This window comes from Ipomoea nil, unplaced genomic scaffold, assembly GCF_001879475.1.
Source record: "Ipomoea nil cultivar Tokyo-kokei standard unplaced genomic scaffold, Asagao_1.1 scaffold0875, whole genome shotgun sequence".
NCBI classification, from domain to species: Eukaryota; Viridiplantae; Streptophyta; class Magnoliopsida; order Solanales; family Convolvulaceae; genus Ipomoea; species Ipomoea nil.
This window is the reverse complement of record NW_017617303.1, coordinates 114,800-130,539: the sequence shown is the minus strand read 5'-3', so window position 1 is coordinate 130,539 and position 15,740 is coordinate 114,800. Positions and strand designations below refer to the sequence as shown.

Genomic DNA, 15,740 nt, shown 5'->3' with positions numbered 1-15,740 from the left:
ATGAGATTGGCCTTCTTGGTGCTCAGAGCATTGTGAGGATCAACTATTGATCTAGGATTTAATCCCCCCTCCTTTCAAAAAAAGAAGAAAATGAAAGTAGAGTACGTGAACAAAAAAGATATCAATTTACTGCGACAAATATTGCAAATAATAGGGAAATGTGACGATTGTAAAAAGGTAAAAATTGCATAATAACCATTTACTTGTATGGATCATTAATAGCTTCATTTACAGAGAGGTCTAAGAACCTGAGTGATGGAAGCTGTTTAAGACTTGAGAGTGTGCTAGTATTAAAGTGATTTTGTTGTAAATGAAGAATTTTCAAATTTGGTAGGCATGCCCAGTAGTAGAACCATGCTTTTTAAATCTCTGATCTGTACATACTAAGTCGAACCATGCTTTTTAAATCTCTCATCTCTGCTGCTCTGCATATACTAAGTCATGTCACACTCTCCGCCACCCAAGCAAAAAACTCGAGAAGTTTAAGGGTTTATTTTGAACATTTTCAAGTTTGATTACTTAATTTCTCTTTTGATAAAAGTTGGAGGGTCTAATTGACCTTTATCACTAATAATAATAAGGGCAAATTGTAAAAATACCCCTCCATAATATGCCATTTATCAATGTCACCCCTGAATTATGAGTGGTGTAAATATTGCCTCTCAATTATCAAAACGATACACATATAGTCCCTTCCGTAATGGACCTGTGGTTCCCCGCGGCGTCCCGGGTTTCCGATAGAGCAACGACAACAACCAACTTTGGTGAAACTCCGGTGATCGGGACTTTGTACTATCTCGCTGAGGCAATGTGGAGTTGGGATGGCGGCAGTTGTGGTGAGCTTCCGGCGGAACAGCGTCGGGCTGTGGCTGTGGCGGCTTTGGGCAGTGTGGGTAGCTATGGTGTTAGATATATTAAATATAATATATTTAATATAATATATATTAAATATAATATAATATATCTATAATATATATTTGAGAAGAGAGAGAGGGGGAGGAATGCTTAACACTTGATTGATAATAAAAGCTTGAATACAAAGACTATTTATACTAGATAAGATAACTCAAATGCTAAAATTAAGGAATTAATGCTCCATGTAAAGTTAACATCATGGCCATGTACTGCACCTATAATTACTCCCATTATTTTTAACCAATTAACTAACTACTTGGTTTAATATTACTAATAATAATAATAGCATTATTATTATTATAACATTGCCTCCTTTAAACCAAGTTGGATATATTGGTCATCCCAATTTCCTTCTTCAATTTAAGAAATGTCTCCGTCTTCAAGTTGGATATACGGACTTGTATTTCGTTTTGTAAACCCACTTTACTCCAATTGGCTTCTTCCCAAGAGGTACATCTGTTAACTCCCAAGTACCACTCTTTTCAATGGCACGAATCTCCTCATCCATCGCCTTAAGCCAATGAGTTTCTGTAGCAGTCTCCTCAAAAGTTAAAGGATCACAATCTGCAAAGAGAGCAAATTGAACAATCTCTTCATCAGACAGGTCATTATCATGACCCAAAACATAATCTTGCAAGCGAGCTGGTAAGTGGCGCTCGCGCTGAGATCGTCGAATGACGATTCTGGCTGCGAAGGAGACTGGACATTATCTGGAATCGGTTGCTCATCAACAATATTTTCAACAACAGGAATAACAACTGAACTTTCATCTTCAGCTAACCAATCCCAAGCACCATATTCATCAAAAGTGACATCACGACTTATAACAACCTTTTTAGTTTCAGGATTGTATAGTTTATAAGCCTTTGAAGCGTCACTATAACCAATGAATATGCATTTCTCACCTTTATCATCCAACTTCTTTCTCAATGGATCTGGCACATGTGCATATGCCAAACATCCAAAAACCTTGAGATATTTGATAGAGGGTTTTCTCCCACTCCATGCTTCTTCGGGTGTCTTATCACTGACACTTTTAGTTGGACACCTATTCAACACATAGACAGCACAAGCAACAGCTTCTGCCCAAAAAGGCTTAGGCAGATTCTTGGATTTCAACATGCACCTTACCATATCCATGATAGACCTATTCTTCCTCTCAGCCACTCCGTTTTGTTGTGGAGTGTATCTAGCTGTCATTTGGTGCTGAATACCCTTCTTCTTCAGAAAATCATCACAGGCAATATATTCTGTACCTCTATCAGTTCTCAAGATTTTAATTTCATAACCACTCTGCTTTTCAACAAAAGCCTTAAATTGTTTGAAAACATCACATGCTTCAGACTTTTGCTTCAGAAAGTAAACCCATGTTTTTCTACTGAAATCATCAATGAAAGTAATAAAGTACTTACAACCTCCATGTGAGGGAACCTCCAACGAACATAGGTCTGAGTGAATAATCTCCAACTGTTTTGTAGCTCTCCTTGACTTGCCCACGGGAAAGGGATCTCTATGCTTCTTCCCAATCACACAAATCTCACAGATACGATCAGGGACATTCACAACAGGTAAATCAGAAACAAGTTCCTTTCTCGCAAGATAGTTTAACCCAGAGAAATGGAAATGCCCAAACCGCATATGCCATAACCAATTATCATCACAAACTTCATAATTAAGGCAATCAATGAGAGTATGCTTAATTTTCAAAGGAAATAGTCGATTTTGGGACATATTTACCTTTGCAATCAAAACTCCTTTAGCATCTTCAATGGTACAACACCCTTGAGCAATATGTATCTTATATCCTTTTTCTGACAACTGACCCAAACTCAACAAATTTTGGTGTAGTTCAGGAACATAGAACACATCGGATATAAAATTGTGAGTACCATCCTTCAACTGAATAGAGATTTTACCTTTTCCCAAAATTGGCACCTTTGACTTATTGCCAAATGTCACTTCAGACCGGACTGATTCATCCAGTTCAGAAAACAATTCTTTCTTCCCACACATATGGTTAGTACACCCAGTATCCAAGAACCATATGTTTTTATCTGCAGAAAAACTATCGCTGGCTAAAAGTAAAGTTTCAGAACTCTCACCAGACTTTTCAGCAGTATTTTCAGCAATGTTTGCTTGATTTCCACAATTGTTGTCCTCATTATACCAACAATCTGCAATCTTGTGCCCATACTTGCCACAATTGTAGCAATGAAATGGAAATTTACCTTGTTTGGTATTACCTCCACCTCTTCCTTGGTTGGAGTTACCACGTCCTCCTCCTTGGTTGAAGTTACCACGACCTCTTCCACTAGAACCTCCCCTTCCTCTTCCACGACCTCTACCAGATCCTCCACCTCTTTGATTAGTGCCAGTCACATTAAGGGTAACTTGGCTCTTCAAAGCTTCTTCTGCTAGTGGTTCCGATTTTGACGCAATCCTGTCAATATGACTTTCTATCATACCTTTCAGCTCTGCAATTGATAAGAGCTCAGTTTTGTGTGACTCTGTTATCGAAGCCACCACATGGTCATACTTCATCGGCATAGTTCGAAGAACTTTTTCAACCACTGCACCATCTTCAATCGTATCTCCATATAGCCTCATCTTATTCACCATATCAATAAGACGAGTGAAATACGCATCTACTGTTTCTGTAGAGGTCATCTCACAATTATCGTACAACCTTCTCAACGACTGCAACTTAGACTTCTGTGCCCGATCGACTCCTTTGTTTGACACCTTTAAGATGTCCCAAGCTTGTTTTGCTGTTTGAGCACGAGCTAATTGCCCAAAAATGGAATAATGAACACCTTGGTGAATCTGACCCAAGGCCAATTTATCTCGCCGTATAGCGGCTGCATCAGCTCCTTCGGGTAGACCGGGATCAACAAAGCTCCAAAGATTTTGAGCTTGCAAATATGTGGACATCATAATTTGCCAATAATTGTAATCGAGTTTCCCGTCCAATTTGGGACCCGTCCATACAATATTGAAATTTGCAGCCATATTTCACTACGGAAAATATCTCGGGGTTGAAAGGTTGACTGGCTCTGATACCAAATGTTAGATATATTAAATATAATATATTTAATATAATATATATTAAATATAATATAATATATCTATAATATATATATAATATATATTTGAGAAGAGAGAGAGGGGGAGGAATGCTTAACACTTGATTGATAATAAAAGCTTGAATACAAAGACTATTTATACTAGATAAGATAACTCAAATGCTAAAATTAAGGAATTAATGCTCCATGTAAAGTTAACATCATGGCCATGTACTGCACCTATAATTACTCCCATTATTTTTAACCAATTAACTAACTACTTGGTTTAATATTACTAATAATAATAATAGCATTATTATTATTATAACATACGGCGGTGGCTATGGGCTGTGTGGGATGCTTGCCGCGGGACTGTTGTTTGTTGAGACCGAGAAAGAAAAAGGAAAAAAAACAAAGGGAAAATATAAAAAGAAAAAGGAAAACAAAACTAAATTACATATTTACCCTGACTTAACGGTATACACTAACAGGGAACCACAGGTCCGCGGGAGGGGCTATATGTGCACCGTTTTGATAATTGAGGGACAACATTTACACCACTCATAATTCAGGGGTGACATTGTTAATTGGCATATTATAGAGGGACATTTTTTACAATTTCCCCTAATAATAATGAAACACATACATTAGGATCCACATAAGCATTAGTCTATGTTAGAATGAAGCACAAAGAGTTAATAGTCCGTAGTCCGCTTCCACTAAAGTTTGAACTCACAACCTCCACATAAGAGAACAACTTAATACCAGTAGATCACAAAGTCCTTGACTGATTGCATTTTTTGATAGTTTAATCGGGGTTTAATTGATTTTTTAATTTTTCAGTTAGCAGGGGTGTCAATTGCACTATTTGTACAACTTAGATTAGATGCTAATTAGATCTTCTTCTTTTTTTTCCCTTCAAAAAAGATAATTGAAATAATCAATACATTATAGATAAAGATGAAACATATATAAAATTGAACAATATTGTAACAAACTTATCACGTAAACTGATTTCATTTATTACCATAACAAACTTATCACGGTAACTTTCACTATTGACTACACCATTTCGCACGTATAATACGAATATAGCTAGTATAATACAAATAAAGATGTAGAAAGTGTCATTAAAAAACATAAATTGATAATATTTACATAAATCTTGAACGAATACTTCTCATTCCTAATTTGAAATTAAGAAATGCTATCCAAACATAGTCATAACATGACATTGCACAGAACTCAATGAAACTAAACCAACTTCTCCTCCAATATGGGTTTATGCACAGTACTGCAACCACGGTTAACAACATAACTGTGTAAGCTATAAGAAAGCTTATGTAGAATGATTTCATGTCCATAAAATTATTGCTTTCTTCTTTGCCATTTCCATGTAACAACACTTGTGGAGGCAGTTCTTTATAGGTGCAAAGGTTGCTAAGTGGAGGGCCACAAAGAAGAGCATTTCCTTCATAACTGCTTGCATCAAATGTTGCAAATTGAGCTTTACGATCTGGGATGGGACCACTTAAATTGTTGTGTGCTACACTGAACACTTCCAAAAAATTGAGTTGAACTAGTTGAGCAGGTATTCTCCCATTTAACATGTTGTAGGAAAGATCTAAACTCTCGATCTTTGTAAGACCTGATAAGGTTATCGGGGTGCCACCCATGAGATTGTTGTGTGAAAGATTCAAAGCATAAATTTTGCTCAAGTTTCCAAGATCAAGAGGAATGTTCCCAGTCAATTGGTTGCAAGATAGATCAATTCCCAACATGTATTCCAACACAATTCCTTGAAAAGAACGCGCTTGCAACTTGGTAGTAAATTCGGCCCGGATGTTGTGAGTATCAAAGAAATTGTACTCCTGATTATATAGTATAGCCAAAGGAAGGTGAAATGTCTTTGCGAATCTGCTTGTTTTCAAGTACGAAACTGGAATTTCCCCATGCAAATGGTTGTTACTAAGGTCTAGTGATTCTAGATGGAAAGAAATGGTAGAGAGACTATCAGGTATCTTGCCCACAAAGTTGTTGTTGTCAAGTTGCAAGACTATCAATTCAAATGTGTGTAGAGGTCCTGGAAATATTTGGCCTTGGAACTTGTTATTTGACAGTTTCAAAAGGTATAAATTAAAGAGTGACAATTAGTAGCTAACTTCTGTGGCAATTCCCCTGTCAGGTTGTTGTTAGACAAATCAAGATACCTTAAGGAATTAAGGTCACCAAAACTAGAAGGTAAGCTACCAACAAGGTTGTTCCAAGACATGGTTAGTGCCTCCATGTTTGGAAAGGCAACATTTATATTTTCTGGGATTTGTCCACATATGTTGTTCTCAGAGATATTGACAGTGGTAAGGTGGAAATTAGGTTTTTGTGGAAACTTGAGGTTTCCTTTAAAAGCATTGCCACCCAAGTAAAACCCTTCTAGTTTTGTGTTATTTTCCAACAACCAAGCAGGGAAATCACCTCCAACATTATTACTTGACAAATCAATGATTCTTAACTCATTTTGGTGAAGAAGAAAGCTTGGTAATCTAGGATATTGCCCTACACAATTGGAGAGACTAAGAAACTCTAGTTTGTAGGATGGGGTAGTAGGGTTTTTGAAACTAGTTTCCAAAATCACTTCATTGTTGGCGGCAAATATGGATTTGAGATTTGAGCAGGGTTGCAAAAATCCCGCCTAGGCACCGGTAATCGCCGCCTAGGCGCTAGGCGCCCCTAAGCCGTGGCAATTTCCCCCCTAGGCTCCCGCCTAGGAGACCGGCCGCCTAGGCACCCGCCTAGCGCCTAATTCGGCCGCCTAGCGCCTAACTCGGCCGATTACGCCGAGTTTACTCGTCAATTTCTGTCGAGTTAGCCGAGTTAACCCGATCGACTTGACCTTGATAATTTTTTTCATTTATATATATATAATTTTGTTTTTTGAAAACCATAGTTTTGATGTTATGACTTATGAATTATCATTAATTCATTTATTTGGATGTGTTATTTGAATAAATGTTGAAAACAACCTCATTAAAATTGTCAAACTGCAAGTCTACCACTGTTTTTTTGGCGCCCGCCTAGCGCCGTCTAGATTCCGCCTAGGCGCCGCCTAGACCGCTTAGGCGCTAGGCGCTGCCCGGGCGCCCGACTAGCGCCTAGCGCCTATTGCAACCATGGATTTGAGTGATTGCTAAATGAGTCAAAAGAGATGGGGATTTGGAAGTGGTTATTCGGAATAGTTAAAGCTTCAAGTGATGTTAATCTAGATAAGGCGGAGGTAGCTATGTTACCAGAGAATTGATTAGATGATAGATCAATCAATCGAAGTGAAGTCAAGTTTCCTAGACAAGGGGGAAGCACTCCATTGAACTCGTTGTTACTAAGTCTGAACTCTTGGAGGTTTTTAAGCTCACACCAACCTACAAAAAAAATAAAATGCTTATAGTTAAAAAATTTAATAAGTTCAAGTCACTATAACTAAAAGCAGTGTTGTAAAAATCGACCTAGTCGCTTCTAGGCCGATGCGATTTTAGCCATAGGCGGCTGTTAGTTGGTTGGCTGATTAGGTGCCCTAGGCACTGAGTTGGGCACCTAACTGTACCTAGTTGGCGCGCGCAACTAGGCTGAGTCGATGCCCAACTCGGTCGAGTGGTATTTTTCGACTGTTCGGTTGTTCTTTTTCTATATTCCTCCAGCATGTACTCAACTAATCATCTAACATATGTAGTTGACTAGTTTGTAACATTATAATAGTCTAACAACTCCTGAGTGAGAAAAATAAAGACGATATACTCAAATTACTCGACCACCTAAGAGACACCTAGGCGCCAGGCGCCCTCGGGCTCCCGACTAGCGCCTAGCGCCTTCTGCAACATTGACTAAAAAATCGACATGCATATTTGTTGAGTAAAACAAATGTTACGTGGGAAAACATGAAAATGTTAGTTGTATATATACCTTTATTAGGCAAGGATCCACTAAGTCCACACCCAGAAAGTGAAATAACTTTGAGATACTTCAATCCTCCAATGCTGCTAAAGACATTTTTGTCATGAGGGGAACCATCCAAGATCAGATTTTCCAATTTGCTCAGATTTTTCAAGTCTAAAAATAATTATAAACCATATTATTTTAGATTTGACAACATATATACATCTGCGATTAAATTAAAACACTTAAAATAGAAAGCTAATTAATAACAAAACTTACAATGAGTTTCTGCAATCACATTATGTTGAAAGTAGAGGGTGTTGAGTGATGGAAAAACTGTCAAAGATTGTAGCAATTTGCTGTAGTTGGAGGTTGATTTATCTAGTCCATCTAGATGTAGCACTTGAAGATGGCTGCTTACATTTACAATGCCTGATAAAGTGATAAGTGATGATGATCATTACAATTTAGACTAATATACATAATTACAGTTTTAAAGGCAATTCTAATTAAATTATATTATTCATAATAAGTATAATAATCATTTATCAATATAATCTTCTTTCAACCTTTAATAAATACTAATGGAGTTAGTTCTAGCATAGGACCCTTAATTAGCTTAGCTTGTCTTTGAGGACAATTCCAAATTTAATCACACACTATTATTGTTATCATTTAACATCTCAAACTATCATATTTTGAACATTTCGATGACTTTTCCTTGAAACCCTCAAAAGAATTGATTTAGGTATTTGGAGCTGGTGAAGGAGATGAAAACAAAAGAGCAGGGTGAAGGAGCAGTTGAAGACGAAAATCGAGGAAAAAACAAAAATAAACCGACCAGAAAACCAAAACATAAAAATAAAATTTCAAGAGACGAAAATATCATTGACTAAAATAAGATTTCACCATAAAAGTCATCGGAAAGGATCAAATTAAAGTGTCCAAAATATGATAATCTAAGATGTTAAATGATAAAAACGATAACTGGGACTAAATTTAGAATTTCCACCAAAAACAAAAAATTTCCGTTGAAATGAACTCAATACTAATTAATCTCCTAGCATAGCAATTAGTAAAACTGCATGCACCATAGCAAGAGTTCTACTACATATACTCCCTATTTCTATTTCCTCACTTTTACTCCTTAATGTGACAATTGTGAGATGAAGTATAAATTGAGAATATAATTTGAGAGTAGGAGTAATATTTTTCCTATAGCAATTTGAGTGACTAGGGAAACCCGCAACTACTATTCGAGGGTAGGCACCGGATAAATCTCAACTTATGATCTTAATTGATAAAGACCGACAATGAAGTAAACCAATCTAAATTGTCCATAGTTAATCGACTCAAATTAAGAAGGTCAATAGAATTCATAAAATATCTGTAAATTAGGACTCGTATTGCCATACCTTTAGTGGTGATAAAGTTGTCGACTCCAGTCTCACTTAAATCCAATTCTTCCAATTTGGTCAACGCGAGTAGCTCTTAAAAGAAGATTATAAAAGTGAGTGAACAAAAAATATATACATATATAATGATATTAAGCTAAAATATAATATTTTTTATATGTTTATAAAAAAGTATTATATGTCTTATCTGAGATGTTCTCACACAAAACCAACTCATATATAATTGTGATAGATATTGGAAATGATGGAAAAATGTCGATCAATTTCCCATTGAAATTGGAAACTAACCGTTTACTTGTAGTGATCCTTTTATAGCATCATTTGCAGAAAGGTCTAAGAACCTTAACGATGGAAACTGCTTAAGACTTGAGAATATGGAATTATTGAAGCTATTATCTCGTAAATGCAGAATTTTCAAATTTGGTAGGCCTGCCAAATTAAAGTATATCAAAACCAACATACACTTGTAAATAATGTTTGGTCAAAGTACGCAAGAGGTTTCTGTACTATATAGTATCCTTTTTTTTTCTTTTGAAAATTATTTTCTTTAATTATACTTTTTAAAGTACATGTAATAAATTGAACAAAATTAAAATAGAAGAATTTTGAACAAAATACTATAGTACATGGACCTCGTAGGTACTTTAACCTATAATGTTTTTAAATATTTAGTCATGAACATTGTATTGTCAACCCAAATAAGATATGCATATACACACATTAAATCTTTGATAACATTTACTTAATATTTAGTCATGAACATTTTATTGTCAACCCAAATAAAATATTTCATATACGCACATTAAATATTTGATAACATTTACTTCTCAATCGATTCAAATAAAAATCGTTGATAAAAATGAAATTCACTCTGAGATACTCCGTATTTGATTTTTTACACTATCAAATTTGCTATCTTCGTTCTACATGCACCTTGTTCTCATTTGATTTTATATATATATACTAGTTTTTTACGCGCATTGCGCGATTGGCATAATGCCCAATGTTGTTCTTTTAAATAAGTACTTTAAAGTATATCAAAGCAAGATTATATTAGAATTGTTCATGCATAGATAATTGAATGTTATATTTGCTTATTTAAATAGGCAATTCTAAGTTTACAAATGCAAGATAATATAGTCAAGATTGATTATAATTGTCAATAAAATAATTGTATAGGTATGATTGAAACCAAATACGGGATATAAGGGAGAGGAAATAAAAAATATGGCATAAAATATTAAATATATACTAATATTGAAGAGCTAACTGCTTATTGTCAAACAAGGACATTGCAAGATAGTTTCCCACTTCAATTTGTTGTGTGATTTGAATACTCGTTTTATTAATAAATCCCCAAGTAGTTAATATGATTGGCTTAATTATATATATATTTTTATTTTTTTTAAACAATTATTATTATTATTATTATTATTATTATTATTATTATTATTATTATTATTATTATTATTATTATTATGTATACTCTTAGGTCATTTTACATGTTAATCTAAATAGCTAATTTTTTCAAATATCTTTTTACCAACCGTTGATATAATTCGCTGGTCAAATTCGCTAATATAATCCGCTAACGCTAACCGCTAACTGCTGATTATCAAACAAGGACATTGCGAGTTAGTTCTCACTTCAATTTGTTGTGTGATTTGAATACTCCCTTTGTCAACAAATCCCTCAAGTAGTTAATATGATTGACATTATTAATTATATTTTTTTAATTTTTTCATGGTATTAACAAATACTTGGTAAATAAATATATAGCATCATTTTGTATTATAGCTTTGATATTTAATTAAAAATAGTGCACAAAAAAAGATAATAGACAATGTAGTGAATATAATCAATTTTGATGAATTTGAATGTAAAGAATTTTTACATTGGATAAATATTTGAATGTAAAAAATTTTTACATTAGATAAATATAAAGACAATATAACTAATAAAATTATTTCTCTTAATTAATAATGAATAATTTTTTTTAATAAAGACATTGTAGGGATCGGATAATGTAGTGAATATAATCAATTGATGAATTTGAATGTAAAGAATTTTTATATTGGAGAAAAATAAATACAATATAACTAATGAAATTATTTTTTTTATTTAATTTATTAATAATGAATAATTTTTTTTGAATAAAGACATTGTAGACACATAATTTTAAATTAAAGAAATGCATATGTATTATTTTTTGTTGTAGCTACTAAATATAGAGTACTAATTATGCCAACTTTGATTGGGATGGGGTTCGAACCTAAGACCTTTCTTATTGAAATTAATGAGTAAGTTAACGGTGAACTAACAAAAATTAACGGAAAAGATAATATTTAACGGAAAAGTTAACGGATAATCATATTCATTGAGGATAAATTAGGAAATCTTAAGGAAAAATTAAAATCTGATCAATCTGAGCCATTCATTTGATTAAAAAATTTGACCGCCATTTTTTCTACCCATTATAGGTCTAACTCTCTTGGGCTCTTATTAGTATATATATATATATATATATATATATATATATATATATATATATATATATATATAGGGAAGGGATCATGTTTAATGGAGTGAAAATGGCTATTTTATAATTTCTTAATACCGGATTTATAAAATAAAATTTTGGGTTGTTACAGAACCCCATCCCAATCAAAATTGACATAATTGTTAAACATATAATATGAATATGTTGGAGTATTTTTTTGAAAACCAAAAACTTCTCGTATTGCATGCATTAACTCATAGCAGAAGAAATAAAGGGAGGTAGAGAATCCCTCCAGACTGATCGTGCTTCAACCGCACTTACATGTTTTGCTAAGGCATGAGCTACCAAGTTAGAGTCTCTGCGTATAAACTTAATAGAACAAGCGGAAAAAGAATTAAATAAACGCAAACACGAATCTAAGACAATACCAAGATATGAACGATAAGAACTGGCATCCCGAAAATTAGCAACGAGAACCGCACAGTCCGATAAAATCTGAACATTGTGGTAACTGTGATCTTGTAACCATGAAAGAGCCTCACGTATCGCCATGGCTTCAGCTATGAATATGTTGGAGTATATTAAACAAATACAATATAAAATTTAACATTAACAATAGATTTTTTATGATCCAATTGAAAGTTGATTATAAAAATTTGTAAAAGTCAATAGTCAATAGACCATTAAATGTATTTGAAAATTTTAAACTATGGATTAATTTTGTATGGATTATAAATTATTTTGAACTTATTAATTATTATATTGGTTTTAAAAATTATATTAATATTTGTTTAAACTAAATAAACTATTTTAGTACATAATAGTTAACTTTTTAACTAGATATTTTAGGATTTTGATGGGCCGACCGACCTACTATAACTCACTATGTTGGGTGGACTATCATTTTATAAAGGCTACATTGACAATATCGGTGTATCTTATAAAGGTTCAGTTTATTTTTATGACTTTTTCAGGCAGAAAATTTTGTACCTTGAGTTTCGATTGTTGTACATCGACAAAATTCGGTCTATTTTGTCCTTGCCGATGCGTCGGTGTTTGTAGTAAGAAAACTGTTTAGACGGCAAAGGTGATACTATTCCGGTCGCATGGGCCCGCGTCTCTGCAGTCATTTGCTTAGTCACGTTTTACTAATCACGTGTTGCCCATACTCATCGTATTCCGGTGGACTGATATTGAACAAAATTTTGTGTATATTTTTTTAATTTTGTTACATGTTTTTTTTCGGATTTAGATGTCTTTTTGTGGATTTTCGTGTGTCGATTTACTCATTTCACTGCATCAATTGTTAGGAGACATCACATGGAAATTGCAACAGCTTACAGACCAATTTCGATTACATTTATATTAAATTAAATAAATACAAAATCCTCATCACCATACGTTTGTTGGGATGATAAAAATAAAAGAATACTACCTCGGTTATGTAGTCATGTACTTGTGCAAAATAATTAAATAGATATTTTTTTTTGAAAGCAGATATATTAATATATTACATGTAAAAGTTCATACAAATAAGATTTTATTGTGTTTACAGTCGATGCAAATCGTTTCTTCAGCTCCACATTTTTTTCCTTTGCGGGTGCCTCTATTCGTCCGACCCATTCGTTCCGGCCGATTTTTATTTATTTGATGCTTGGTTTTCGTTCAGCTACGTTCCATTTTATTTTTTTGGCCGTGTCCCAAGAACCACAATATGAGATGGTCGTTCTCCAAAATATTTTTACGGGCCTTCTTCAGATACATCTACGTAGCTGTCGCCTCTATTCTTCCTTGCCCCGTACCCTCTGTGTCCTTCCGCTGCTTTCTCTGTTACGAATAAGATTAACTTCTACTGAAAGCTGGTTGCGAGTCGTTTCTTCAGGGCACCTATTCACAATTACAAATCAAATAAGTATGAGTTGAACATTGGTGATGATGCTTGTGACTTGAAACTGCAAAAGTCTGAATGTGGTAAGATTAATTTAGTTGTATAGTCTATGAATGTGATGTATTAATATTTAGGATTTAACAAGTTGGTGCTAATTTTTGTTTGTACAATAATATTGGATTTCTTTTGTACATTGTTTTTAATATTATAATCAATATTTTTTATATTCTAAATAAAACAATTAAAATGTTTTTTTTTTGAAAATACAATTAAAATGTTTAATTATACCATTATACTTATTTTTTAGAAAATGAATCAAACATCAAGACAGTTTTCCAAAATGCAACCAAACATTAAAAATGAAACTATTTTTTAAAAAATGACTCATTTTTCATAAGTCATTTTCCTGATTTTTAAACACACCCTAAGAGGGCCATTTCTTCCCATTTTAAATAAACACCAGGTTGAGGACCAGTATATAATACATAACAGGTAAATAGCTTTTTCTTTAATTGTTTTTCGAAGTGAAAATAATTTGCCAGAGCATTCAAAATATGAACTTTTATGGGTTTATTTATTTATTTATTTTTATAGATAAATCCCATATGTTGTCTATGGGGCATTTCTCATCTTTGTGGAATTTGTCTCTTAAATTGATTTTTTTAGGGAAAGTCTTTAATTCGATCAAATTTAAAAATTTTCTCCATGCCGAAAGTTTGAAATTTCTTGCAAGACTCAATATGAATGAGCTATTCACCTAGTAGTTTTCTAGATAATAAATTAAAAATTTTATTATCTTTTCCTTTAATATGTTCTTATTTGATTTTAAATCTTCCATTAAAAACAAATTTTTTAAAAATTAACCATCTATGTTTTACATCAAAATGTAAAATTATTACATTTATGGTGTGTTTGGAAACATGGAAAATGAGTTCTGGAAATCATTTTCCAAGTTTCCATTGTTTGGATGTGCTTGGAAAATTAAGTCAACGGAAAATTATTTCCGTTGACTTTGGAAAATAAGCTTGTTTTGGAAGAAAATGACTTCTTTTTTTTTTTTTTTTTGGGAAGTCATTTTCCAACTTTTACACCAACATCACACCACCACCAACATCATCAACACCATACCACCACCACCTCACTACCACCATCACCACCACTACTGCCGCCGCCACCACCACTATACCACCGCAACCACCGCCACCACACTACCACCACTACCACCACCAACACCATACCACCGCAACCACTACCACCACCAACAACACCAACACCATACCACCACCACCACCACCATACCACTGCAATCATCGCCGCCGCCACCACCGCAACCACCACCACCATCACGTCGCCGCCGCCACCACCATACCACCACTACCACCACCACCGCCGCCACTACCACCACCATACTACCGCAACCACCGTCGCCGTCGCCACTACCACCACCATACCACCGCAACCATCGTCGTCGCCGCCACCACCACTACCACCGCCGCCGCCACCACACCACCGCAACCACCGCCGCCACCACCACACCACCACCATCACACCACCACAACCATCACACCACCGCTGCCGCCACCACCACCATACCACCGCCACCACCACACCACCACCACCGCCGCCACCACCGCCACCACACCACACCACCACCACTACCACCGCCGCTGCCACCACCACCACCATACCACCGTCGCCGCCACCACCACCACCACCACCATACCACCGTCGCCGCCACCACCACCACCATCACACCACCACCGCCACCACCACCATACCACCACCATACCACCACAACCACCGTCGTCGCCACCACCACCATACCACCGCAACCACCACCACACCCCACCATCACACCACCGACGCCGCCACCACCACGACCATACCACCGCCGCCACCACCACCACCATACAACCGCAACCACCGTCGTCGCCATCACCACCACCACCATACCACCGTCACCGCCACCACACCATCACCACCACCACCACCAGTTATTATTATTATTATTATTATTATTATTATTATTATTATTA

General features: G+C 35.1%; 1 protein-coding gene across 1 annotated transcript; it reads right to left on the bottom strand.

The window, feature by feature from the left end:
• Positions 1-6,058: 6,058 nt before the first annotated feature.
• Positions 6,059-12,368, bottom strand: LOC109178930 (phytosulfokine receptor 1-like). Its single transcript, XM_019328480.1, has 7 exons — positions 12,245-12,368; positions 9,605-9,745; positions 9,317-9,391; positions 8,181-8,333; positions 7,929-8,075; positions 7,151-7,390; positions 6,059-6,641 (listed from the first exon to the last, which is right to left on the bottom strand). The coding sequence occupies exons 1-7, from the start codon at positions 12,366-12,368 to the stop codon at positions 6,100-6,102; spliced, it is 1,422 nt and encodes a 473-aa protein (XP_019184025.1). The 3' UTR covers positions 6,059-6,099.
• Between the last annotated feature and the right edge of the window lie 3,372 nt (positions 12,369-15,740).